The sequence below is a fragment of the Gobius niger genome (genome assembly GCF_951799975.1).
Source record: "Gobius niger genome assembly, chromosome: 9".
NCBI lineage: Eukaryota > Metazoa > Chordata > Actinopteri > Gobiiformes > Gobiidae > Gobius > Gobius niger.
The window spans coordinates 33,616,317-33,643,118 of NC_136860.1; the positions used below are offsets into that span (position 1 = coordinate 33,616,317).

Below are 26,802 nucleotides of genomic sequence, written 5' to 3' on the forward strand. Positions count from 1 at the left end.
CTTCGTGCCCCTGTAGGGTCTCCCAGGGCAAACAGATCCTATAGGTGACGGGTCAGACAAAGAGCGGTTCAGAAGCCCCTCATGAGAGACCAACAGGCCCGTTTAATCACGAGGCCGTCCTTCTGTGGACCCACCACCTGCAGGAGGAGCCATAAGGGGCTGGTGCAATGTGATTTCACAACTCGGCAACGGAAAAGTAGAAGAAAATGGATGGATGGATGTCTGTTTAACTGTGACAGCAGGGGGCGCTATGTTAGAGTCATAGGACTGATTTACTCAGGACATTTACGTTTAGCAGGTACTTCAAAGGGAGCTAAAAAATCAGCAGATTCCAAAACCAAAAACGGTAAGTTTCTATCTCTTTTTATGTCTGCAACATAAAATATGTAAAATACGATCCGAGGTGGACAAACTTGTGACCAATTTTCACTCCCCTGAGGCCTAGGAAGTTGTGGGAGGGCTCATTTTAAGGCTCTATTAGGGAAGTCGCCATCTCTGTCGGTTCAGGACATATCGGCCTTTATTTGGTATGATATCGGCCAATATTGTAAAATACCCAGATATCGGGCCAATATATCAGTCAACCTCTAGCTGTCACAATACTACATTTTCAAACTTTCATAATAATAAATATGAAAACAGGTTACTCTCTGGGAAAAAAGGCATACTGGTATTAGAAAAACAACCCAAGACAGGAAAAAGATATTTTTGGCGGACATCACTCTCTCCTCAAGTTACATCCGGCTAGAATGAAACTAAGCAGAGTCGTCTCCGTCAATGCCACATTTGGAGACACCTTTGCCGAGACCCCACATTCACAAAATCTCATTATCAACTTGTTGTGTTGCAGAAAGCCTCCCTAATGTATTCCATCACATGAATTAGACGTGCCGTGGCCTGCAGTGCCGCGATGATGGTCGAGTGAGAAGAACCGAAGAGGCAGAGGAGCGGCGGCGGAGGCAACCTTCGCCGTGAAGACTGAGAAAAGCTGCAGAGAGTGATCAATCAGAACGAGCCCTAATCCAATGAGCTCATGCAGGGGCTGAAATGGGGCATGAATTATGAAACGAATGAGTGTCCGTGGGCTCCTGACACCGCTCTGCTGCGTATGTGAGAAACAGAGGGGAGGGATCAGTAACAGGTCCTTGTGCAAAGTATGGGCTTCAAAGTCTTAAGTCTTAAGAAGCAAATTTACAATGAAGTGCAGATCCATGAGTCTCAAGTGATGAAAAATCAGGACCGTATTGCATTTAACATTTTAAAACTAAAAATTGCAACTCATGAAAGGTCAACAGTGCTCAAAATGGCGTCTACAAGCGGAAATATGCATATTATGCTAAACTGAATTCATACACATCTTCTTTAACGTGTTATGAATAATAAAATCGTATATCTATACAGTATCTCATCCTTTAACCACATAATAACCAACAATTTACAGTCCTGTCCTCGGAAAAGCTCAAATTAAGAGTATAAAGGACATTTTCTAACTCTATAGTAAAATTCATTATTGTGTAAGTCATAGGGACAGGAACCTCTGGGCACCTCACGATTCAATACGATACGTGATACATGGCTTACAATAACGATACGCAAATACTGTGATAATACTGTGATATATTGCGCAAAAATAACCTACCATCATGATGAGAAAAAAACGCCACTTTTAACCTTTATTTTAACATACTTTAAAGAGACTAGATGCAAGTCATTCTATGCTCACTACTGCCACCTCAGGTCTTATGCGTAACTGCAGTCTCTATATTCAGCTCGTGCATGACGGCACTTCGGACCCGAAGTAACAACTTTTAGTGTGACAGTGCAGGATTTTAGATGAAGTTGTTCTACATATTAGGAGATGACTGGAACATGCAGAGGGAGGAAAGTACTTCATTTTAACATTTTTAAACTCCGTATAGTCCCTATAACATACACTTACATTTATTTGTACCTCATTTTCTATGTAAATAAATGACCTCTGACATTTAAATAAACTAGAAACAACAGTCTTATTTCAAAATGAATAAATCAACCCCAATTTTCGTTAAGAATTACAAATAGGATTATCATTAAAAGTAATACTTTTTGTATTGCAGTGAGTGGAGATACACAAATACAACAGTGACCACAGCAGACAAATCCAAACATTGACAACATACAAAAAACAAACCACGGCCCGTCAACCTCAGTTTAAATTATGTTAAAATCGTTTCCTACATTCCTTAAAAACCTTCTCTGACAGACCAGCTGTGCAGAATAATAAAAAAATAAAAAAAATCACAGTTGGTTACTTCGTATTGTTGGTTTGTTTAATTGTAAAATAGCTTGTGGCACAATTGTAGTGCTGACCTCTACTGTCCTGACTGAATTCTTGATCATTATTGGCCTCTATTGACTGAAAACAGTGGAGCATTGCTGCCTCATTAATATGCACGTGGTCGCTCATTAGTACGCATGACATCGCCAAAAGTATTGATATTGTAATCAAAAGCATCGACATCGTCCCGCAAAATATCGCGATATATCGGAAAATCGATATATTGTCACACTCCTAATCAGTGTGGCAAAACATCCCACAAACCGACAGACGACACCACGGTTACAGGTTTGATTTGAGCTGCACTACCGGGACAAGGCGAGCGCCCTGATCACATGGTGTGGTAAAAACTAAAGAGCTCATTATAGACTTCAGAAAGCAGGACTCACCTCACACGCCTGTCAAAGCTAATAGCACTTCTGTTGAAATCGAGGGCAATTTTAAGTTTCTTGGCATTCATATTTGTGAAACTCTCTCTCGGTCTCTTGACATCGGCTGAGCAATTAAAAAAGCTCAACAGAGACTTTACTTTTTTAAAGGCGTCTCAAAAAAATATGGATTGTCAAAAGAAACACTCATCAACTTACAGAAGTACGACCGAAAGTGTTCTGGCAGGAAGTTCGCTGGTGTGGTTTGGTATCGTTGCATCACATGACCACACCCTGCTGATAGATATATATCCCCTCTGCCTCAGATACAGGACTTGTGTGAGAAAAAGACTCTCATCATCATTATGCAGGAGCCAGGTCATCCCGCACATTCACAGTTTTTATCCTCAGGCGTGAGGCTCATGAACATCAGCCTAAAGGAGAGCTGAGGTTTGTGCGTTTTACTTCTGCAATGCCTTGTTTGTATTGCATAGATGCGTTTATATGTAGATTAGTTTTCTTGCTCAGCGGAGAGAGCGCCAGGGCAAAACTATCTTCATTGATACCTTGCACTTGATGATCATTATCTGGAGAAAAGACAGGAAATGTGTAGACAAGACCACACTGTGCCTCAAAATAGTTTATTCAAAACCTGCATTGTACCAGAAGCCACAACATTACCATAACTTTAACTTCATATTATTCCAATTCCAATCTAAATGTTTGGTACCTTTCAACATCATATCACCGTTTGAGAAGAATAAATACAAGTTTAGTCTCGGAAGATGCAGTTGTAGCTGTGGTGGGCACGTCTCTTTATAAGTGCAGTAACTCACCAGAGGCTCATTCACGGGTTTCTAGTTCATTGTGAATTTATATGGGTCATGACACACTTATTCGTCCAATATTTCTTTCTCGACTGTCTCTGCACGAGGTCAAGACTGTCTCCTGGGAGTAAGAACAAATTGCTAACTCTAAAAAATATGCTGGGAAAGCACTCAAAAAGACATGCTTGAACTGTAAACAAAATGAAAAAACAGGTTCTTCTGGCATGAAGTACACATATCTTGCTAGAAGTGGGAAAGTAGTATTTTTGTTTTTGTTTTTTTTTCAGTTTAAAGAGACACTTTCATAGCAATACCATCAGCGTTTTCTTTTTTCCTTGTTTCACTAATTGGATCAGTCAATAATGAGTCACTGTTCAGTTTAAATGCATGGGATCTTGTCATCATCTGACCTGATTTGGTGTAGAGCACCAGAACGTTGGTCCTGGTTCGCAGCAGCTTCTTGAAGTCTTTGTGGTCACTGACTTTCTCGATGAGAGGAGACACCTTCACAGCGTCCAGCAACGGCAGCAGCCACACCTGAGGGGGAGGAAATAGATACATTGATAAAATGACCGGACAGACATTGGCAAAAGCTGAAAAAACGACAGTAATTCATTCATATAACTGGAGGGTAAACAGAGAAGCAGTTTCCAGAAGTATTTTCCGGACGATAAGTCGCACTTTTTTTTCATAGTTTCATACTCCGGAGCGACAAATATGTGATTTTTTTTTATTTTTATTCAAATATATTATTTCACATGCTGCTAAAGGGCACGGCAGGTTAATGGACCGGCAGAAAGAAAATAGAAACTTGTGAGGGACTGGCGAGAAGCCGAGGTTACTCTTACCCCAGTGAAGAAAACAAAAAAGCTAATCACGGGCTACAAGCTAGATGGCTACAGCCAGAGGAACGAGTTCGCAAATGAGAGCTTGAACAACGTGCTGCCGGGAGAGGCTTGTCAAAAAAAAAAAAATTGCTTTGACAAAGAAGCAGAAAATCCGTTGTAACAAAGGCGGCCGTTTTCCTCAGAGTCTTTAAGGAACAGGCCACCGTTTTTCCATACTGAGACATGTTCTTACCTGAGATTAGACAAGTTGATGCGTACCTGTCTGGTCTCTGTGCGTGCCCTCAGTCGAGCAAACCGACCAAAGATGTTGTTAGCATTTGGCCTCTCCCAATGTATTCCATTAGCTCCAAACGGGGGTGAAGTGAGAAGCTACCACACTTTTCCATGGGCACAAAGACCAGATAGGTACATATCAACTCATCTAAGCTCAGCTAAGAACATATCTCAGTATGGAAGAACTGTGTGCCCTGAGTCACGCAAAAAGACCATAGATGTTGTTAGCATTTGGCCTCTCCCAATGTATTCTTATAGCTCCAAATGGGGTGAAGTTAGAAGCGACCAAGCTCCTCTATTTGGCATCCGCACAGTAAAGTGAAGATTACTGCGCGGATTTCGAACTACTCCTGGTATTATTACGCCTTACAATATAGTTCCCCTTTTTATCCGCTTAGAAAATCCACATTGTTTAATTTTGTGTCATTATACTTTGTAGTGGAACACTTCACGTAACCATATTTAAATAGTGAAAACGTGGAAGAGCTTGGTAGCTTCTATCTTGACCTGTTTTGGAGCTATAGAGGAGAGAGGGAGAGGCTAAATGCTAACGCCGTCTGCGCTGTGTTTACGTGACTGAAGGCACGGGTGAAGATCAGACAGGTCCTAAAGAACTCGTCAAAGCTCAGGTAAGAACATATCTCAGTATGTAAAAACAGTGGCCTGTTCCTTTAACGTGTGCAAAAACATCAGATATATGTCATTTCACACCGTCTTCTGCCAAATCAAAAGACAAACTACTTCACTATTTTACGCACAGGTGAGAGAAATGATCGCATTTTGAGAGTCTTCAGCATTCGAGTGCCCCGCTATAAATATGCATCTGCGATTGGAGCGATAAAAATGTTAGTGGTTTTAGGGATTGGCTGCAGGCGAACCACCCGAAAGGAGAGACTGTCTGGCCGGGCCACTAAATCGCAATGTCACACCTGCATGACTGGCTACTTTGTTGACGTTATAAATTTCAGCTAAAGCCGAAAGCAGCGAGCGCAGATAAAACCAGCCAAAGAGAGAACGGACGCCCTGACAAATTGACCAAAGCCGCTGAAAATAAGAAGTGATAATAGAGAAGGGATACGGGGCGTATTGGGTGCATCCTAATCGTCCTTGTGCCTTCAGGGTTGATTAAAAAGCTCTTCCTTTCTGCTTACGGAGGACTAAATGAGACAGGAACAGGGCTGTGCTCACTCAGCGCGTCCCTGCGATGACTGATATCAGCCGCGATGAAAACAAGCACCTGTCAGGAGCGTTTTACACTTTTAATTCCCCCCGGAGACACTGATGAGAAACTTAGTTGTGTGCATTTAACTACACTTTAATGTTTAGCACCCACATGGGACACAGATGATTAAACTTTCCAATTTCTTCATGTCTTAGAGGGAAGGGAAAAAAAGGAGTTTTGATTTTGGGTCTCTCTAGTCACAATGATTAAATGTAGGTTTTCCCTGTTCAATAAATCTGGGAAAAAAAGAAAATATGTGACCAGAAAATGTAAGGGTTTTCTGGTCTAAAACACTGGCCTTTAGTTTAGTTTAGTTTAATTTATTTGAGCAACTACGTTTTCCTGATTTAGAAACACACATTAACCAGTCACAGATGCTCAAAAGGAGTCGGCTGAAGCAAGAAGCTTATGAGCGCCTGCCCCACATTCAACATAAACGTTTACCATTTACAGAAATACGTGAGGACTGTCTCCACGACCAAGAAGAAGTTTGCACATAAAAAGGAAATGAGATTACATGAGTGGAACGTAGGGATGTCACGGTTACCGGTGTAGCGGTAAACCCCGGTAAAAATGTTGACAATAATAATTACCGTCTTTGTTTTTGAAAAAATATGTTACCGCGGTGGATTACTGCACCCGCGGTTTAGGCAAAGTGAGCCTCATGAGCCGCCGTCTCATCTGCTAAAGCTGCCGCAGGCGCCTCTGTAGCTACAACCAAAACAAAACTTTCTGGAAGCTGGAATCATGTCCGAGACGACAGCGCGCAGGATCTATCAGCCTCAGAGACCGAGCCTGAAGTCTGGGCATGTTTTGGGTATTTTAAGAAGCTGAAGGACAGTTGATAGAGACAGTTTTCCTGTTTGTGGAACGTGCAGGAAAAAGTGTCTCTAAAGCAGCGAGACTTCGAACCTCTGACTCTCCTGCGTGACCGTCTCCCTCTATAGCAGTAAGCTAACGTTAGCGTGACCGTCTCCCACAGCTCTATAGCAGTAAGCTAACGTTAGCGTTTTAGCTGAAATGCTGATGTGGGACTTTGGGCTGAGGGAGAATGTAACGAGTCGCCTCATAGTGCGGCTGCAGCGCCACCGCCAGCATAAGCCGTGTCCGGATACCTCCGCACAATGGCACAATGCGTTACGGGGCTCCCAGTGGCAGATTCCCTCTCGCCGCAGTTTTATGAATTTAACAATAATCACTGTCTGAGGCATTTTCCCAAACCTGCAAAGCGAAGGCTCACTGGAAGGAAACAAACTGAGAACAATTTTCCTGATATAGACGGTTTATCTAGTTCAAAAATATTCTTCTTTGTTTCTGCCGCTATAAATAGTGCATGTAATACCTCGAAACGATCAACAACACATCGTTATAGTTCCTTTACTTTGATGTGAAAAGTTGCACTTTTCATAAGGCTTTGTCTGATTTTTTTTTTTTTATGTAATAAGCATAAATAAGTTAAACTTTTTTGAAACGATTTCAGTTTGTGCAGGACTATCAATGCTTTCTGAACATATTGACACACATTAAAGAAAAAAACGCGATAATACCGAAAACCGTGATAATTATGGTCACAATAACCGTGAGGTAAAATTTTCATACCGTGACAGCCCTACCCTGCAGTATTTTTCTCCTCGTCAGTGGAACGCATGGACTCCATAGCTCACATTTCCTATTGGATACTAAACAAGTAACAAGAAAATAAGAAAATTAATGTATTCGATTTTCCAAACCCATTCACATACAACTGTGTTTAAGATGTACATTTATGCTTTTGCAAACATCAAAATGAGAATTATGATCATACAAACAGATGCATTTGTTATTATTATTAATATTATGACTGTTATTACCATCATTACAATTATTTGCTTTATTATTTTTGATGACATCCTAGATATTGCTATTGTAATATTATAATATTACAATATTATACCGTTATACAGGCATATTTAATATTCAGAGATTAAATGGAATCTTGTTTACTAGACACAGAGATCTTGATAAAACATGTGTTGTCATTACTATTGCCACTACGATATTTTTATGTACAAGTGTTGGTTGTTTTATTTTTTTTTATTTTTTGCCCTATATAGTGTGGTGCATTAAAAAGCCAGGGTGTGGAGTGGGTCAGTTAGGAGAGGACAGTAGCCCCAACCAACACGCCCCCCCCCAGCTGCCCTAACTCGTGGACTTTGTTGTTGAGGTGTTGCATCCAAAGCTGTGAGATGCTTTAAAAGACGAGGTTTTAAGAGTCTGCTGGGCAGGGAGGGGCCTCTCAGACCAGCAGAACCACATCTCGCCTGCCCTGGTTAACTTCTAATTATACTGAGCAGCAACATCAATGACAACATTAGCAAGGTCTGTTACTTTGTTTCAGTTGTATCATTTTTTCACAGATCCATCTTTGCCTGGCACAATACACAGCTTTAATTATTTAATAAAGAGTTAAAAAAACACACAAGCCCAATTAATGCAAACAACAGAAAAGCAGAAACAAAAATGCAAACCGTGCGGCGCTGAAGTCCCTACAGAGACACAATGTATTTATGGCAGAGTGCGTTCCGGTGCGAGCCCATAAACCCGGACGAGGTGCTGATGAATCACAGTATCAAGCACCGCCAGATGTTGCCGTGTGAAATGTGGCCCATAGACACTCACAGTAAAGATATGACCTCATTCACAAAAACACGTATGAGCGCAGCCACCGTCTCTAACGGTGATTAATAGGAGGCTACAACAACTCATTAAACCACCATCGAGCTATTGACTTGGACCAGGGAGCAGACAGTGTGTGCTCGCGTTGCTGCACACAAACTTAATCTGGATCACAAGTTAATAATAAGACGAGATGATTTCATAAGAATCCTTCGATCAGACTGGATTACATGAAGTTCACTCAATCAGAGAGGCGGCTTTGACCAGATTGGGATTCTCGTCTGATCTCTGAAGGCCATTAGTCGATTATTTTGGTAATCGATTATTTTATTTATAATTACCCGATTAATCGCTTGGCTATGAAAACTTTTTACCATATGAAGCTAAAGTGACGCCATTGGAGGACATGTTGCTGGAGTAAACTTCGAGTGTTTGTAAGAGGCTTTTAGAGGCAATTCTGCTTTCTGATTGGATGAGACACAGACAGATATTTATTAAAGAGGGGGTATTATACTTTTTTCAATCACACAGCACCAGTCTATATCACACTACAATGATGAGCAAACCTTCTATTGGTCTGTAGATGCAGTAAATTAGAATAACTGCCTTGTATAAAATGTCTCTCTCAAAATGGCTGTAGTGAATGTCTTGAAATAGGCCTCTGTCTCTTTAAGAACCTCTGAGCCTTTCCGACACGCCCCCTCCACACGCTGTCTGTGGCATCAGTGGGGAGGGGGTTCTGCTGAGGAGCAGTGGTTGGTTACTCGGCTGGTGACGAAAGCTCGGAGGCGTCTCCAGGAGGTGGGGGCGTTCCTAGGAGGACTCAGGCAAACCTATCCCTAAAATGGCCGCCATCAGAGTTTTTACAGATTACTCAAAAATACGTGAATGTGCCAAGGCAACACTTCAGGCGTGTTTTTAATGAGGGAGCGACATAATAACATGATGTAAAGCTTGAAAAAGTCGATTTTGCATAATACCCCCCCTTTAAATAAAAAATAAAAATACTACAACCATAATTATTAAAAAACAGGGAAGTTTTCAAGGAAAAAAAAAATATTTTAATGTCATTGCTCTACTTGAGTCTGCATTTACCAGAAAACAATTCTTCGATTAGTAAAATAATTGTCAACTATTTCAATAATTGACTAGTTGTTTCAGTCCTATCTTGCACTTTCTCATCACAACCAACAGGGGATGAAAATAGCAGGATATTGCATAAGACATGTACCATACAAAAATAAATACAAGTGGCAAGAAAGCTTCTGAGGCGCTCTCTTTTAGAAAAATGAAAAGTCCTATATTCTATATGGACAAGCCTACACGTTTCGACAAATGTAAAGGGGGGGTATTATGCAAAATTGACTTTTTCAAGCTTTCCATCATGTTATTATGTCATTCCCTCATTAAAAACACGCCTGAAGTGTTGCCTTGGCACATTCACGTATTTTTGAGTAATCTGTAAAAACTCTGATGGCGGCCATTTTAGGGATCGGTTTGCCTGAGTCCTCCTAGGAACGCCCCCACCTCCTGGAGACGCCTCCGAGCTTTCGTCACCAGCCGAGTAACCAACCACTGCTCCTCAGCAGAACCCCCTCCCCACTGATGCCACAGACAGCGTGTGGAGGGGGCTTGTCGGAAAGGCTCAGAGGTTCTTAAAGAGACAGAGGCCTATTTCAAGACATTCACTACAGCCATTTTGAGAGAGCAATTTTATACAAGGCCAAGGCAGTTATTCTAATTTACTGCATTTACAGACCAACAGAAGGTTTGGTCATCATTGTAGTGTGATATAGACTGGTGCTGTGTGACTGAAAAAAGAATAATACCCCCTCTTTAACTGATGAGTGGCAAGGTCATGTGACATCTCATTACGCTCAAACAAAAATACAATACATTTAAATGATAAATTATAATGATATATTACCCTGCACACATAACAATAAACTAATTGATGATGCATCACGATTCCCCTGTATAGAAATAGGTGATTGTAATGAATCATGTAATACCGACTGTACCCACTGCTTCAGATATTACCAGACAGTGTAAAACAGTGAGTATAGACATGAGTACCAAAGTCATAATATAAAACATGACCATAAAAAAGAACACAGAACAGGTAGTTAGCAGTCCTTTGGCAAGACACTTCACCCGCCGCCTGTATGAACATAGTTTGTAAGTGAATGAATGGTGGTGGTCAGTCTTCGGTCAGTCTACCCAAGAACAACAACAATCGTAGCTTCTCACGACCGAGTATGGAATTAATGAATAATGACCACGGAGCAGTGCACAACACAAGTGTAAGACATCATTATTACTTTAACAATAGAGTCGCGGTTAAAGCCGAACATATTAACAATAAAGACGGTATTGTCCTCTGATGATCCCTGCGATGAAACGCTATTTTGGTGATCTTGTCATATTGTGTTTCTGTATGTTTTGGTTTGTTTTGCTGCTCTGTTGCACAAACACGCTTACTGACATGCCGATTAAATAATTCACTTGAGCAGCAGCAGATAGCTAACGGCAACATAAAGATGCCAGCCAGTCTGCATGAATCGTGACAAAATAAAAAATAGTCTTTGCCCGACGAAATTCTGAATTTTATGGCATATTTCCCACCCCTAGTCCGGATTCACTGGCACTTTCAACTCAAAAGTTATACATTTTAATAAGCGTTGTGTGCTGGGTGTTAATTTACAAAGAGACAACAACAACAAAAAAGCCTTCTCCAGGGTGTTGAGTACTGGACTTGATGGGAACTTTTTCTGCTTCCCCAAAACATGGTGGGTTTTCTCTTTGACGACTCTGAACCTATTCATTCATCAACGTCATTTGGCTTTGGTAATTCATTTTCAGATCCATATCTCCCTCTCCTTCTCTTGATTTGGGATCGGAACAAACAGCACTTTTTTTTCCCCCCCAGCCCTTATGGCAAGCCTTACAGATTAGACCGTGTTCTTTGCAGCTCTAATTTCTCCGCTGGAAGTGTGATCATCTTGCAATAAATCATATTCAAACTGATGCCTCCTCCAGCCGGATAATAAAACTATTTTTATCAGCTCACATCACGCCGTCCTTAATAAAACGCCGCGCACTTATCGGCTCGTAGCTCACTGTCGCTTCGTATTTGGGGAGGTTTTTTTTTTTTTTTTTCGTTCCCGTCTTCGCGGATATGAAACACTTGACCTTTTTCAAAATGTGTCACTTATCGCGCTCGCCTCACATCTCGCACAAAGACGTTATTGCTCTTCTTTTATAACTGATCGTATCACAGGCAATGAACACTGCTGAGGGTTGGTGGAGATTTGATTACATGCAGCTAACTATGTATGTCATAGACTCACCGACAGTGAGTAGTAGATATATTATTAACAGGTGGTTAGATCTGTTGAGTGTAATTACAGAGGATATGTCTTTTCTATACCTGTACTGTAGTCGGTTGTTGTTCATAAGGGATTCGTATTTCTGCCAAGTTCATGAGCATGTTGTAGGGCTGCTCGATTATTGAAAAAATAATAATCACGATTATTTTTCGCATAATTGAAATCACGATTATTCAAACGATTTGTTGCCTTTAAATTTAAATAACTCTGCTTAATATTTTCTGAACAGTCATAAAAGTACAAATGATTTCAAGTTTGCCTCGATTAAGGAGAGGTCTCTGTTTCACACCTGCCCCCTGCTGGCCAGCCCTCACACCTGCGCAAGCAAACTGAGCAGCGCGGCCTGATGACATCATCACACAGCGCTGTTTGTTTTTATGTCAGGCAAAAGCTTGAGCCATGGCAGGTGAAATGCGACGGGAAAATAATCCCAGCGCCGTGAAATAATTGGTAAATGGTCTCAACTTATATAGCGCTTTTCCACCTACATGAGGCACTCAAAGCGCTTTACAGCGAGGATCCACTCACCCATTCACTCTCTCATACATACTCCAATGCACGCAGACACTGGAGGCAAGGAGGGTGAAGTGTCTTGCCCAAGGACACACAAAGACAGTCTGCACCTTCAGGAGGCGGGATTCAAACCACCGACCCTCCGATCACGTGACGACCCGCTCTACCATCTGCGCCACCGTCGCCCCAGACCATTTACCAAGAGTTCCGTGGCGCTAGGCTAATGCAAGGCTAGCGCATTTCTATGGTATCAGCTATCCTGCATTAAAAACAGTGTGACCCGCTCCACAGAGCACCTGAGGCAAATCACTTATAACACCAGACTAACCATATAAATGTCTGTGTCCATAGAATCATGTTTGGAATATAACTGACCTGCATCACATGAATGATCGCATTTTGAGGGACTATTTTCTAGCAGATCACTCCGCCGCCGCGTAGCTTATACAACCATGAAACTGATGCTGCTCAAATATAGGGTATTTTAAATGCAAAATGGTTAAAATTACTCTATCGACACAGACATTTATATGGTTAGTTATCTGTTTTTAATGCAGGCTAGCTGATACCATAGAAATGTGCTAGCCTTGCATTAGCCTAGCGCCACACAACTCATCAAACATAAGAAATGCATGAATTACAAAAAAAAAAGATCTCCAGGTACCAGCAACACTGATCAACTAGGAAATGAGGCCCTATGTCAAAAATCCTGAAATATCCCTTTAAAAAAAAAAAATTGATTATGCTAATTTTGTAATCGTTCAGTGTAATAATCAAAATCGTAATTGAATTTCAATGAATTGCACAGCCCTATGTTTTTGTGGCACTTTTGAATAAGGCCCTGTACACACAAAGTCAAGCTCGGGACTAGAGGCATTAGATCAATCCAGTGCATCATCCACATGAAACCGCCACATTGGGGGTCTGCAAACAAACGTTCTCCAAACCAGGTCCCAGAGTGGACAGATCTGTTTCCGTGACTCCATTGTTACGGCGTCTCCACAACTTGAACGCTCACATCACAGCGCCAGCGTCGTACGTTATCTATAATCTACTGACCTTAATATGAGTTTTCCTCTGCTCCACCGTGAGCCACAGGTGACGAGGAGAAAAATACTGCAGAGTCGGCCTCGGTTCAGTCTGTGTTTTTGGATCGACAGTAAAAGTCCGCTCACCAGCATTTCTGCCTTAGTCCCGTGACTCTGAAGAATTAATTCACCTCGTCTCTTCTGTGCATCATAAATCCATGAAGCAGTTTCATTTTCACAGCGCGTTACTGTTTACTTTCCAAAATGTTCCTACAGTCTTATTCTATTATCTGTGGTAGCGTCACAGCGCCACACACAGGCCTGGAAGATGAATCACAGCGGTTTTACACACATGACAGGCTTCCTGTGGATGCACACATTTACTGAGCTCACTCCATATCCGTTGCGTCTTTGTGTGGATAGCCTGAAGCTGGGATTACAGAAATCGTATTAAATGGTTGAAGCGTCTTGCCCAAGGACATGACAATATCTCGGTTATTGGGCGACCCACTCTATTATCTGAACCATTGTCGCCCAAGTGTTGTTTTGCAATATATAAGGTTATGGTTAAGGTACTTCATTGTCCCTAGAGGGAAATTTTCCATTAAACCCATCCTTCGATGCTGGTGGGGCATCAAGTAAGGAGCAGTGGGCGACAGCAGCGTTGCACCCGGGGACTCATCTCCAGATGTGGAGCCAGTGGTCAGAATCACCTGGCTGGAGGATTCACCTGTTGTACAAGGGGAAAGCGAGTACCCGAAGGAAACTTACGCAGACACGGGGAGAACATGCAAACTCCATACAGGCCCCATCCAGGTGGGAATCGAACCCGGGACCTTCTCACTGTGAAGCACAAGCACCAACCGCTGCGTCCTTTTTAAAAAAAATACATGCAAGATATTTTATCCAGCCTTTACAGTAACAGTTGCAGTCACTGTCAATGCTAAACCATCTCCTCGTGACATTTACAAATGAAACTGTTTGAGTGTGAATTTATCTCCAACAATGAGTACAAAGATCTGTTTTCTGAATTCATAATTCAGCCTTTGGACCACACTCATCAATATTCATGCTAGGGTCTGACACTGACTGTATCCTCTGTACGTTGTGTGGAGTCGAAATGCAGATGAAGCTTATATACTATCTCTCATATGCCACCACGTGCTGTTTAACTAATGCAAATACAGCTTTCTATACGAGCATTGTACCTTATAAGAATAAATTACATGTGCAGGGCTAAGGGATAATCTGACATATGCAGAGTTACTGAAAAAGATCAACTGAAATCCAAGCTACAGACTTGTTCAGGGGAAATGCCGGAACACTGTGAGAAACAGTGTTCCTCCTGACCTTCCTAATCTGTTGAGGGGCACTGTACATTTGGTCACGTTGCTATAAAAGTGCGATGCTTACTCAACAGCAGGTGCCCGGGCCTATAGTGAGAGCCCACAGCCTCCATCTGCCACTGCAAACTGCAGCTTAATAAATAGCATCCAGTTCTTTAGGACACTCTGTATCAGCACAAATCTCACTGACTGCTCTGAGATTGGACTAAACTAATGAGCTGAGCAGGTAAGGGCTGTAGCGCGGCTGATAGCGAGATGTTTAGGAGTGCGTAAATAAAAGCATGATTTATGGATGCAAAGGAACGGGGGAGCAATCAATTAGCAGCGTACCCGCTTGGATATCAGAGATGGAAGTATGGTAGCAAGTTCCTGGTTGGCAAAGCATTATATGTTTGCCAAGTTGTTGCAGAGAAAGTTGGGTGGTACCTATTTGCCCAAGTAGTTTGGGAACTCCTAGTAGTTAAACAATACTTACTAGGAGCCCTAGCTATTGTGTAGCTGGGGATACACAATACATAAGATAAGACAGCCTTTATTGAGCTCACAAAAGAGAAACTCCCATGTTCAGCTCTCAGAAACACTCAGGGTGTGCAGAATAGACAGGAAATGTGCAAACAATTAAATAGTAAATAGAGTAATTAGTAAGTATTAGTAAATAGAGGTATCTTATATGACGACCAAATAGATTGCCAAATTATTGCAATATTAACTGACATAATATCCATATTACAAAAATGCACAATATACTGCAATATAGGTCACAGAAAACCAAAAAACTTCGAGCAACTTAAGGCGATATAAAAGGTTTAGTTTTGATTATGATCTAACCAACTGAATCCTAAATTGATCGCCTGTTCCTCACAGTGCACTACAGGGATGTACAGGGACCCCATTTTGGCCCACATCCTCCTGAATTTTAGCTCACCTCGAAGGGCATTGGCTTTATGAGTCAGAAGTCGTAGGATCGGAACCAGCTAACGTCACTTTCCCCTTTCACATGGGCCGCTACGCACATTATCTGGGCCTGATGCGTCTCCACAGTCAGCAGACAGCGTTATGCAAATGAAATGTATTATTTATCCACCTGGTCTCAAATGGTCACTTTCTTTTTGCAGAACTTGCTGTTATTTTCTGTCCACTTCTTTACTTACGCAGGCACTTTTGTTATTACAGCACCAACTTGAACTCACTTGAATGACTTTATGAATGAATGAATGAAAAGCATGATGCAAAAGTTATTCCTGAATCCATTTGTTTATAGATGTGACAAAAAAAAACAAATATGTAACTTCATTTATGTACTGCTGGGTTTCAGGTGACTTCACAGTAGGGCTGTCACGGTATGAAAATTTTACCTCACGGTTATTGTGACCAAAATTATCACGGTTTTCGGTTTTATCACGGTATTTTTTTTAATGTGTGTTAATATGTTCAGAAAGCATTGACAGTCCTACACAAACTGAAATAGTTTCAAAAAAGTTTAACAGTGCTTATCACATAAAAAAATACAGACATGTGCAACTTTTCACATCAAAGTAAAGGAACTATAACGATGTGTTGTTGATCGTTTCGAGGGTATTACATGTACTATTTATAGCCAGAAACGAAGAAGAATATTTTTGAACAAGATAAACCGTCTATATCGGACACGGCTTATGCTGGCGGTGGCGCTGCAGCCGCACTATGGGGCGACTTGTTACATTCTCCCTCAACCCAAAGTCCCACATCAGCATTTCAGCTAAAGCGCTAACGTTAGCTTCCTGCTATAGAGCTAATAGATCCATGCCTTTAGAGACACTTTTTCCTGCATGCTCCACAAACAGGAAAACTGTCTCTATCAACTGTCCTTCACCTTTTTTAAATACCCAAAACATGTCCAGACTTCAGGCTCGGTCTCTGAGGCTGATCCTGCGCTGTCGTCTCGGACATGATTCCAGCTTCGAGAAAGTTTTGTTTTGGTTGTAGCTACAGAGGCGCCTGCGGCAGCTTCAGCAGGGGAGACGGCGCCTCATGAGGCTCACTTTGCCTAAACCGCGGGCGCCGTAATCCACCGCGGTAACATATTTTTTCAAAAACAAGACGGTAATTATTATTGTCAACATTTTTACTGGGGTTTACCGCTACACCGGTAACCGTGACATCCCTACTTCACAGCATTCTAAAGGCCTATAATAATACAGGTGGGGGGGCACTGGGGCAGCTAAAATTATTTTGTTTCTGAGGAGCTTATCGGCGTTGTACAGGGACATCATGAACCCAGTCTTGTGTAATTTGTAACATTTTCTTTTTAGATAGTACTTGTGAAAGTGTAATGCAGTTAAAGCAGTACTAAGTAACGTGTTTACCTTAATAAATCCTTTCCGTAGTCCCTGTGGGGGTAATACAAGTGTTTATGGGATGATTGGAGGGTCTTTCATCTCCCCCTGGTGTCTCTGGCCACAAAACCATGTTTGCAACTTGACTGCCACCGGTCCGGAGAAAGCAATACACACTAATGAAATCACGAAGAAGAAGCTAACATGCTAACGGGCAAAGCTAACAGCGGGCTAGCGTCACTTTAAACAGTATTTACAGCCAAGTTTGAGTGAAAAAAATTATTTCCGTTGTATAATTGGATGCACAGTAACCCTCTCTCCCTTCGCCTTTTCTGTCAGCGGAGTATTTATTCTCCAAGACAATTAATAAGTTATAAAATCGTAACTTGCTACGACACCTGCAGTTGCGGTTATGGCCTCTAGGGGGAGGAGTTAATTAGTACTGCTTTAATAGGAACAACCGGCTCCTGTCCCCCACACGGTACTGTGACATCATCACATTCCAGAACCTGACAATAAAACAGCAGCTCAGGCTCCTGATGCAGCCCAGTTACCCACTATTAAGGTCCACGACATTATTAATTGATATTTTTTGTCTTCTGGCCCACTGGGAAACGTCCCGACTCTCCTGATATCCCAGCACGCCATTGGTTCACCCTCACCTGACCCACGCACCATGTACTTTTGCTTGACTAGTCGTCCAGGAAAGATTAAAAAAAGTAGGTTGAGTGACACAGTATCGAAAACCACAGAACCGTCTACATTACACAATCTGTAACAGAATCTGCAGTGTACAATCAACTCTCAGCTCGAGTGTCCGCTGCCAAGACAAAGGTTTATGGTTGACTACTTAGAGCCACGCTGCGCTAGCTTATATTTTGCATTTGGAGAGCACCTGAATAAGCTTCCATTTAGCTACAGCTGCTGATATACTACATTTTTCTTGAAGACTTGAAGACGTGAACAGTTACCTACAATGGCAACACTACTGCCCTTGAGCGAGCATGTACAGCGTCTGTCCTGTTGAAAACACGCCAATGAAGTGCGCTTTTAAAATCAATATCCTCCGTGCTTACAGTGTGAAGGCCTCAACAACATAAGGACAATATCGATTATGGCGCCAGTAGAGCCATAATAACTTGGATGGTTGCTTTATAAAGGGGAAAGCACGGTACAGTTGAACAATATGAGAAAAATAAGCAGATCTGATACCTGCCTTGAACATTGCACTGTAACTGTAACTGTATTATTGGGATATTTTACGAAACCGCTTAAGGCGAGACACTGCAGGTGAATAGGGAAAAAAAAAAAATGTAGAGATATCAATTTGAAACTTTTGCTGAACATTACAGATATAAATATGAGAAAAAAAATTATTGCATTTATTCTGTCATTTTATGTTTTCACATAAAAATAAGGCATTTTGAGCATTAAAATGGCCAAAATTGCCTATATTTTGGGCAACAAAATCAAAATAATGAATTGAGCCAGATTAAATGTTATGGTTTTATTTTATTGACATATTAGTAAGATTTTTTCAGAGGGATTTTGGATATTTTGTTTAGTTTTTCAATAAACTAATCATCAGTGAAAAAATCTGTAAAAACTCAAATTACACCTGTTTTTTTGGTTTCAAAGCTGAATAAATCAGGCTAGGAATTAGATATTAAAAAATCCTTCTGAAAAAAACCTTCAAAATATTGTTTGTCTCAGACTGTAAAGTTTGGAGTCTGTGGGAGCTTCTATAAGGGCTCAGGCTCTGCCCGAGTGCGGCTTCTCTCATTCAGAGAAAACCAGCCCTGAAGTTTTGTAGCGAGTGCGCATGCTCGGCCCGCTCTCCGACTTCTCCGCACCAGGCCTGACCAGGCCTCTCGTAGGAGGAAAAATACCATATTTGGGTGAAAGCGTCATCACGGGGACCCTTAGCAGGACACGTGGATGTAAAATCTGTCAATATTTATGAATGAAAACCCGCGGGAAAGACGGCCTTTCTACGCGGCGCAGCAGCTACTTCCGGGTTGCCCCCACCTCGCAGACAAAACATCATAAAATAAACATCATCATTTTTATATCTGACATGAAAACTAAGATGTAAAGGGAGGAAAACGGATAAAAATCTCCACTTCGACCACTGCGTGAAAAATCAATACTTTCACCTGCCGTGTCTCGCCTTGAACACAGTATTTTCCATTTGTTCAACCTGAACAAAAATCGCAACTTTTTTATAATCAAATTGTTGTTTTAATTGTGTTTTATATTGTGTTATGTCTTGCTGAAATAATATTAAAACAGTACATGGCAGAAAACAAGCGGCTATTAACATATTAAAAACTTTACTCAGGATGTACTGTGTATGTTAGTTAAGTAGTGATGTCACAGCTCTACTTCAATACCACAATGAATATTTCTGAAACTCAATAGAGAGTTGCTGAACATACTTATTTATCAGGCACATTAGCCAAACATGCTGCACCTACTGCTATAAAAGTAATATTTACCAAAATCGCTACATCATTTTAGCAGAGAAACATGCTAAAATGCTACGCTAACCCCGGAAGTAGTGACTTTAGTAAATATTACTTTTTTAGCAGCACTTTTGGCTAATGAGTCTGAGAAATAAGTAGGTTCAGTAACTCTCCATTGAGTTTCAGAAATATTGATTGTTATTTTTAAGAGTTTCTTTGTTTTTTTCTCGCATATTTGCCGCTCTGCTGGGACCCGAAAGCGGACGTTACACTTAACAAACGTATTAATCATGAAGCTAAAGGCTAATGCTAATTTGACGCTAACAAATGTTTTCTTCTACTTTTTAAATACGATTATATTTTTTTAAATTTATGTAAAAATGTTGACAGGAAGTAGTCTTTAACCTACACTGGCTAACTTAGTTAGCCGAAAACGTTAGCCGAAACGTTCCAAACAGAGAGTTTATTGTGTCAAAAAAAAACGTTAAAAAGTAAATGCAGACCAAACTGGAGCAAAAATGTAACTTAAATAGGAAAAATGTAAGTAAAAAAACTGAACTGTCATGCAAACGTTAACTCACCATGTGCTTTGTTTCAGGCTGTGTTAGCAAAAAAGTGTAAATCTCAGTCAAATGGAAGATCTCATTGACTTTTTGGCAACAAATATTGCGGAAACAATCATTTGGCGATTTACTGTACAGCTCTGATACAGTTTCTCACCCGATAGAAAAAAGAACAGCTAAAATTTCACAAACTTGAGTGCTCCACCCAGATTCAGGCCTCTCGACACGCCAGCTGTTAACAAATACTATTCAGTGATACGGTAATTAATCATCGGCGAATTTGGCGAAAGTGTTTTCATTCAAACGAGCAGCAAAGTAAAATAGGAGCGACTGGAATTGAAGCTACAGAGACAGAAATGTAAGCTTTCTAATTCAGATTAATTGCCAGGGAAAATGTAAGGACTTGGGAATGTTTTAACAAGATTCATTTGCGCTCAAGCAGCTACAATATCTGTTGCAAAAGGTAGAGCAGCATCACCGTCAATATCATTCAAGACATTTTTTTGGCAGGAACACAGAGTGAAATTGGATGAAAACACAGCGGTTTTATTCAGAGATCGAGAGTAGAGAGTTGAGACTGTCACTACCTGCTGTGGCGTGACCTTTGCCGCCCGATTTAAAATCAGAGCATTTGATCACTCTCCAGGACGGCACAGAACGATGAGGAGACTTACATAACGAAAAACCAACCTCACAAAAGCACCATGAATCCCAAAAGCTAAACCGACACAGACGGTTTTGTGAAAGGTGCAGGTTGATCCGAAGAATTCTAGTCTCAAGGACGAGCAAAACGCAGACAGGCTAATATATCGCCACCATTAGAAGAAATCCAACTATTTGCATATGAATATTTATGGCGAGTGTAAGCAAAGACTAAAACTGCATGATACCCACACGTTCTTTGTTCGCTAACCGCGCAGCGCAGCGGGGGTCTGACAGGGAAAAGGTCAGGGGAAATTGAAACAAAGCATTCTGCGGTGGCGTAAATGTAGCGCTTCATGAACACGACTGTCTCCTCTATGAAAACTAATGGGAAAACAGAGGGACCTCTACGCTATAGGACAGGGGTAGGCAAGTTTGCGTCGTGGAGGGCCGGTTTTCATCATTGCCAAAACACCAAGGGCCGAACCTCACCATTATAGCCGGAGGTAAAGAACTTTTTTTCTGCAAATGCCAAGTGGTTCTGGCTTCGGGACCCGCTATTACCCTCGGATGACGAGCCAAGACCCAAATACAACTGTAATTTGTCATATATCGTATAAAATATTGTATTTTAAACTAGGGCTGTGCAATTACTCGAAATTTCGATTACAACAGTAAACGATTACAAAATTAGCATAATCGCAAAAAATCGATTATATTTTTTTTTCTTTTTTTTCTTTTTTTTTTCCAAAAAAAACTTTTTTTCACATTTTTTTTTTCTAATTTTTAATTTTGTGATTTTTGTCACTTTTTTGATGGATTTTTGTCTTTTTCTGCTGGATTTTTGTCTTTTTTCTGCTGGATTTTTGTCTTTTTTTTCATATGGATTTTTGTCACTATTTTTGCTGGATTTTTGTCACTTTTTTGCTGAATTTTTGTCTTTTTTCTGCTGGATTTTTGTCATTTTTTTGATGGATTTTTGTCACTTTTTTTATGGATTTTTGTCTTTTTTTTATTGGATTTTTGTCACTTTTTTGATGGATTTTTGTCATTTTCTATTGGATTTTTGTCACTTTTTTGATGGATTTTTGTCACTTTTTTGATGGATTTTTGTCACTTTTTTGATGGATTTTTTTTAAAGGCAACAAATAATCGTTTGAATAATCGTGATTTCAATTATGACAAAAATAATCGTGATTATTATTTTTTCAATAATCGAGCAGCCCTATTTTAAACCATTTTTTAATTGAACAAGCGGTAGATATGCTTTTAAGAGATCAAAACAGCCCAATATTATTCATTTTAACAGACTCTGGCGTGTTTCCATGCAGTTTCAGATAAAAAAGGTTCCCCCATGACCCACTGAAAATGGTTCCGCGACCCACTTTTGGGTCACTGTTTTATTTGTATTTATTTATTTATTTATTTATTTGATAGGGACATGTGTGAACAATAAACATGTACCACACTACAACATTTATAGCCATGGCTAATTTGCAATGTCCGTCCCTAGAAGGGCCTTTCAAATTCACACAGAAAGTACAAAAAATACATTTACAGTAACATCAATTAATTAATTCTGACATTACACAAAGGAAGTGCATTGAGTGCAGACCGAAAATGATTGCATACTTGATCTCTTTTTAAAATACGTTTTAGTTCATTTTTAAAAGCCCCCAGATCTAAGTCCTGTTTCAGCTCAGGAGGCAAAGAGTTCCAGAGTTTAGCACCCTGGACGGTAAAAGCTGACTGTCCAAAGGTCTTTTTTTCTAACGGGTACTGACATAATAAGAGCTCGGGGTATGAACGAAATTCGATTACGATTTCAATTATGTTTTACGTTATATATGTCCGAGTGGGATGTTCAGTCAGGACATTTCAATAATACTGCATTTTTAGAGTACTTTATCATGTATTTGATCTCTTATTTGCATCATAATATTTCTCAAAATCATCTTAGGGGCCAGAGGTTCTGTCCTGGAGGGCCAGATTTGGCTCCCGGGCCTGACATTGCCTACCCCTGCCATAGGACGTCGAAGCAAACTGCGCTAGTTAGTTGCTAGCTTGTAAAGTCACATCATAGGGTTGTGAAAAGGGCAGGGTCACGTATCTAAATGTGGAGAATGTGACTGAGCATTACCTAAACTTTAAAGTATAGCCATAGGAGGACGGGGCACATCTTCATAGCATGTTAATGTCTTCTTACTCGACTGGTTCTGAGCCATCCAGTTGACTAAAACACATCAGGATGGAGGAACTAAACAATCTTAGTCATGCGTCATATTGATAAGCAGAATGACAATAAGAACATCAGAAGTCAAAGCATGCGGCGCCAAAGAGCCAAAAGTTGTGGCTAAACCGTGGGTGGAAGAAAATAAAAGCTAAATGTCCTAGCTCGACCGTACAATATGACCTCATATAATAAATATTAGCGGAGACCAAATGAATTCTCCATCTGTAAGTCCCTATCAAGCACAACATTGTGAAGGTTTAAGAGATTTCACGGCCTTGTAACTTTGTGAAATAATCCTGTTTTATCCAAAGTTGGCATTGAACTTAACGTAGTCTGTATGCAACACCTTTGGGTAAGGCCTAAGCCGACAATAATCAATATGTGGCCCAGGGGAAAAGTCAGTCCCCAAGAGCTCCCGCCTGGCCCTTATACTGTGTCTATACTTCACTGGAAAGCAGTTTGTTCCCACCCTTTGGACATAGATGACGATCAGCATTCAGCCAATTAACCTTCATAAATGTTTGCATTATTACAATGAAGCTTAAGAACTATTTGTCCCTCAGGCAAAAGTAATTAATGACAGCAACTAATTATCGTTATGCTATACAGAAAACTGAATTAACTTTATGATGCAATAATATATCACTAAAACAGGTAGACTTGCATTTCTAGGGCTGGGACAAAATATCGGATCGGATCAAGTATCGCAATACTTTCAATACTTGTGTTTGGGGCATTTCCTTTGTTTTCCATTATCAGCACTTTGTTACGTTTTGTGTTAATGCACTTTTCAATCTTAACACTAGGGATGGGACGAAAATGAAATTTGGGGTCACGATTATCTTGGCCAAAATAATTGTGATTAACGATATTATCACGATATTTGCTTATGGTTTAAAAGAATCACTGAAACTGCAGAAATTATTAAATATTCCTCTTCATTGTCTGCTGTAAATGTCACATTGAGTGAGACATAAAGTATTTAAAAGGCACACTGTGTAACATTTTGGACTATACTGTTGTTATCAATACAAAACATGCAGCTAATGAGCAGCTCACAGAAAATGCTATTTCTGATTTGGGTAAACAAAGAATGGATTTGGATGAGGAACTAACCTGCTGAAATCTTAAATACTGCTGACTTTACTCACATCTCCATGGAGACGTACCCACTCCCGGTAAAGTTACCGGCACTGGTTGTCTGATGGATTTAACGATTATCTTCACGCACAATAATCACGATTTTTTTTGTTATTGCGATTAACGATAATATTGTTTATCGTCCCATCCGTACTTAAAGGAATAGGCCACCGTTTTTACATACTGAGATGTTCTTACCTTAGCTTTGACGAGTTCTTTAGGACCTGTCTGATCTTCAGTCACGTAAACACAGCGCAGACGGCGTTAGCATTTAGCCTCTCCCTCTCTCCTCTATAGCTCCAAAACAGGTCAAGATAGAAGCTACCAAGCTCTTCCACGTTTTCCCTATTTAAATATGGTTACGTGAAGTGTTCCACTAAGTATAATTACACAAAATTAAACAATGTGGATTTTCTAAGCGGATAAAAGGGGGAACTATATTGTAAGGCGTAATAATACCAGGAGTAATTTGGCATCCGCACAGTAAAGTGAAGATTACTGTGCGGATTTCGAAAATCCACATTGTTTAATCTTGTGTAATTATACTTTGTAGTGTCACACTTCACGTAACCATATTTAAATAGGGAAAACGTGGAAGAGCTTGGTAGCTTCTATCTTGACCTGTTTTGGAGCTATAGAGGAGAGAGGGAGAGGCTAAATGCTAACGCCGTCTGCGCTGTGTTTACGTGACTGAAGGCACGGGTGAAGATCAGACAGGTCCTAAAGAACTCGTCAAAGCTCAGGTAAGAACATATCTCAGTATGTAAAAACGGTCGCCTATTCCTTTAACACTTCAATAAATGTGAAATGGCATTCGGTTTATAAACTTTGGACGCACGACTGTTTTCTTTTTACACATTTTACGGTAAACATAACACCGTATTGCAACACGGATCGGATCGGCCCCCCGAGTATCGTGAGAAGTATCGGATCGTGACAAAAGTGGATCGTCTCAGCCCTAATTTGTACCATATTGAAGCACATGTACATCATATCTGCACCCAAAGAACCCAAGGGTGTCTGTCCAAACCAAATGTCCATCATCCGTACATGAAACATTTCGCAACTGTAATCCTAAATCCCAACATATTCCACCCTAAAAATATTGCACAATTTGGTCAAGCAGCATAATCCACAGCAAGATTATTCCCAAAGTCCAGAAGCCTCTAAAAAAAAAAAATGACCCAGCACTAGCCATGTTTATATCCCCCCAATTACGCGCCGGGCTCAAACTGGCGTGTAACGAGCGCGGACAAGCCTGTGGTTTTAAAAAGTCACGGTTTACGGCTTCTCTCGGTTCTCTGCGCGAGTGAAAAGTGGAGGATCACCGCTGTCATAACCACCACAAAGCCCCACTCCGGCCGCGTAATGACGCCGCAAGAAACAGGCGTCTCATTCAAACAAGTTTACAAGCGAAGGCTGAGCTTATCATTCATTCACGAGGGAGGAACCCGTTTACAATCCCTGTCTGATACTAAACAAATCGGGAAATACGCGAGCTCCACGCATGACACGGCGCCTCGGGTTGGTCGGATGTCCCCGAATGCGAGCGCCAAGTTCGGTGAAGGGCTGTCAACTTTTAACTACATCCAGTCAGTGTGCAAAGGCTAAAAAGAGGAGGAGGATACGCGCTGCACGTATAGCGGCGGCAGGCAGGGGCACTATCCCGCTTTACGCAGGGCTGTAGCCGACAGAAAAGCGCCTCCACCCGGGTTGAACGAAGCCGGTGGGCCGTGGGCGTCAGCGCCAGACGCGGATCGGGGGTCGGTTTACTCACCAGAAGCAACAGAAGCAGCATTTTCGCCTCCCTCATCCGACTCCCGTGGCGGTTCCGAGAGGCCATGATGCCGTTGCCACGTCTGGATACGCATGCGCAGTGGGTGGATGCTTCGGGACGCGGCTGGGGATTGTGGGAGGTGTAGTTCCGCGTTTGCGAGGCTGCGCGCGTTCAAGCACCGAGTTCTCAGCATGTGGGGAAACATGTCTTTATAGGGGAGCGGGTGTGGTTGTAACATGGGGAGGGCTGTGACACCACCAACTCCACCACTCAGGGATGAGAGTCAGTCCCTGATCCCACATGGCAGGTGTCATGGTTGTAAAGAGGTGCCTGCAGATTCTATAGAGAAAAAGAATGATATAGAGGCAAGAAAGTTTTTTTTTTTTTTACCAAGACTATACATTATTTTGTTCAGTGCTTATTGGACATAAAACCATGTGACTTACATATGCTAATACAGCTAGCTAAACAATCCCCTTACAACTAATGACACTTTCTTGATTTTAATACTTTTACAGAATGCCTTGGCAGTGGAAAAGAAAGACTGACAGAGGTGCCTTCATTTTTTTTTTAACCCCTTAACGCCTGAACTAATTTCCCATTATATAAAAAAAATATATTATCAGTGTTTTTGCTTTCAAGCTGATGCTAAATTAAGTGGAGATTGTAAATTTTCATGTCGCACATAGTATAGATATAGTTTTAGGTATGTTGCAAATCGCAACAACAGGCATAAATGCAATTTTGGGTATGTTGTAATTTGAAAACAACAGGCAAAAGTTGTAAATGTATTAAAATGACAAAATGTATTTATTCACAATTATTACAAATGTAAATGCACTGTAATATACACAGAACACTTGTGTATTCAGGTTAGGACA

General features: G+C 41.0%; 1 protein-coding gene across 1 annotated transcript in view; it reads right to left on the reverse strand.

Annotated features, from left to right (window-relative positions):
- Positions 1-26,008, reverse strand: part of pdia5 (protein disulfide isomerase family A, member 5) — a 175,103-nt gene extending 149,095 nt beyond the window's left edge. The window contains exons 1-2 of the mRNA XM_079563441.1: positions 25,922-26,008; positions 3,923-4,049 (exon numbers count right to left, since the gene is read on the reverse strand). Of these exons, the coding sequence (XP_079419567.1) occupies positions 3,923-4,049; positions 25,922-25,987 (193 nt within the window). The 5' untranslated portion in view covers positions 25,988-26,008. The remainder of the gene's footprint in view (positions 1-3,922; positions 4,050-25,921) is intronic.
- Between the last annotated feature and the right edge of the window lie 794 nt (positions 26,009-26,802).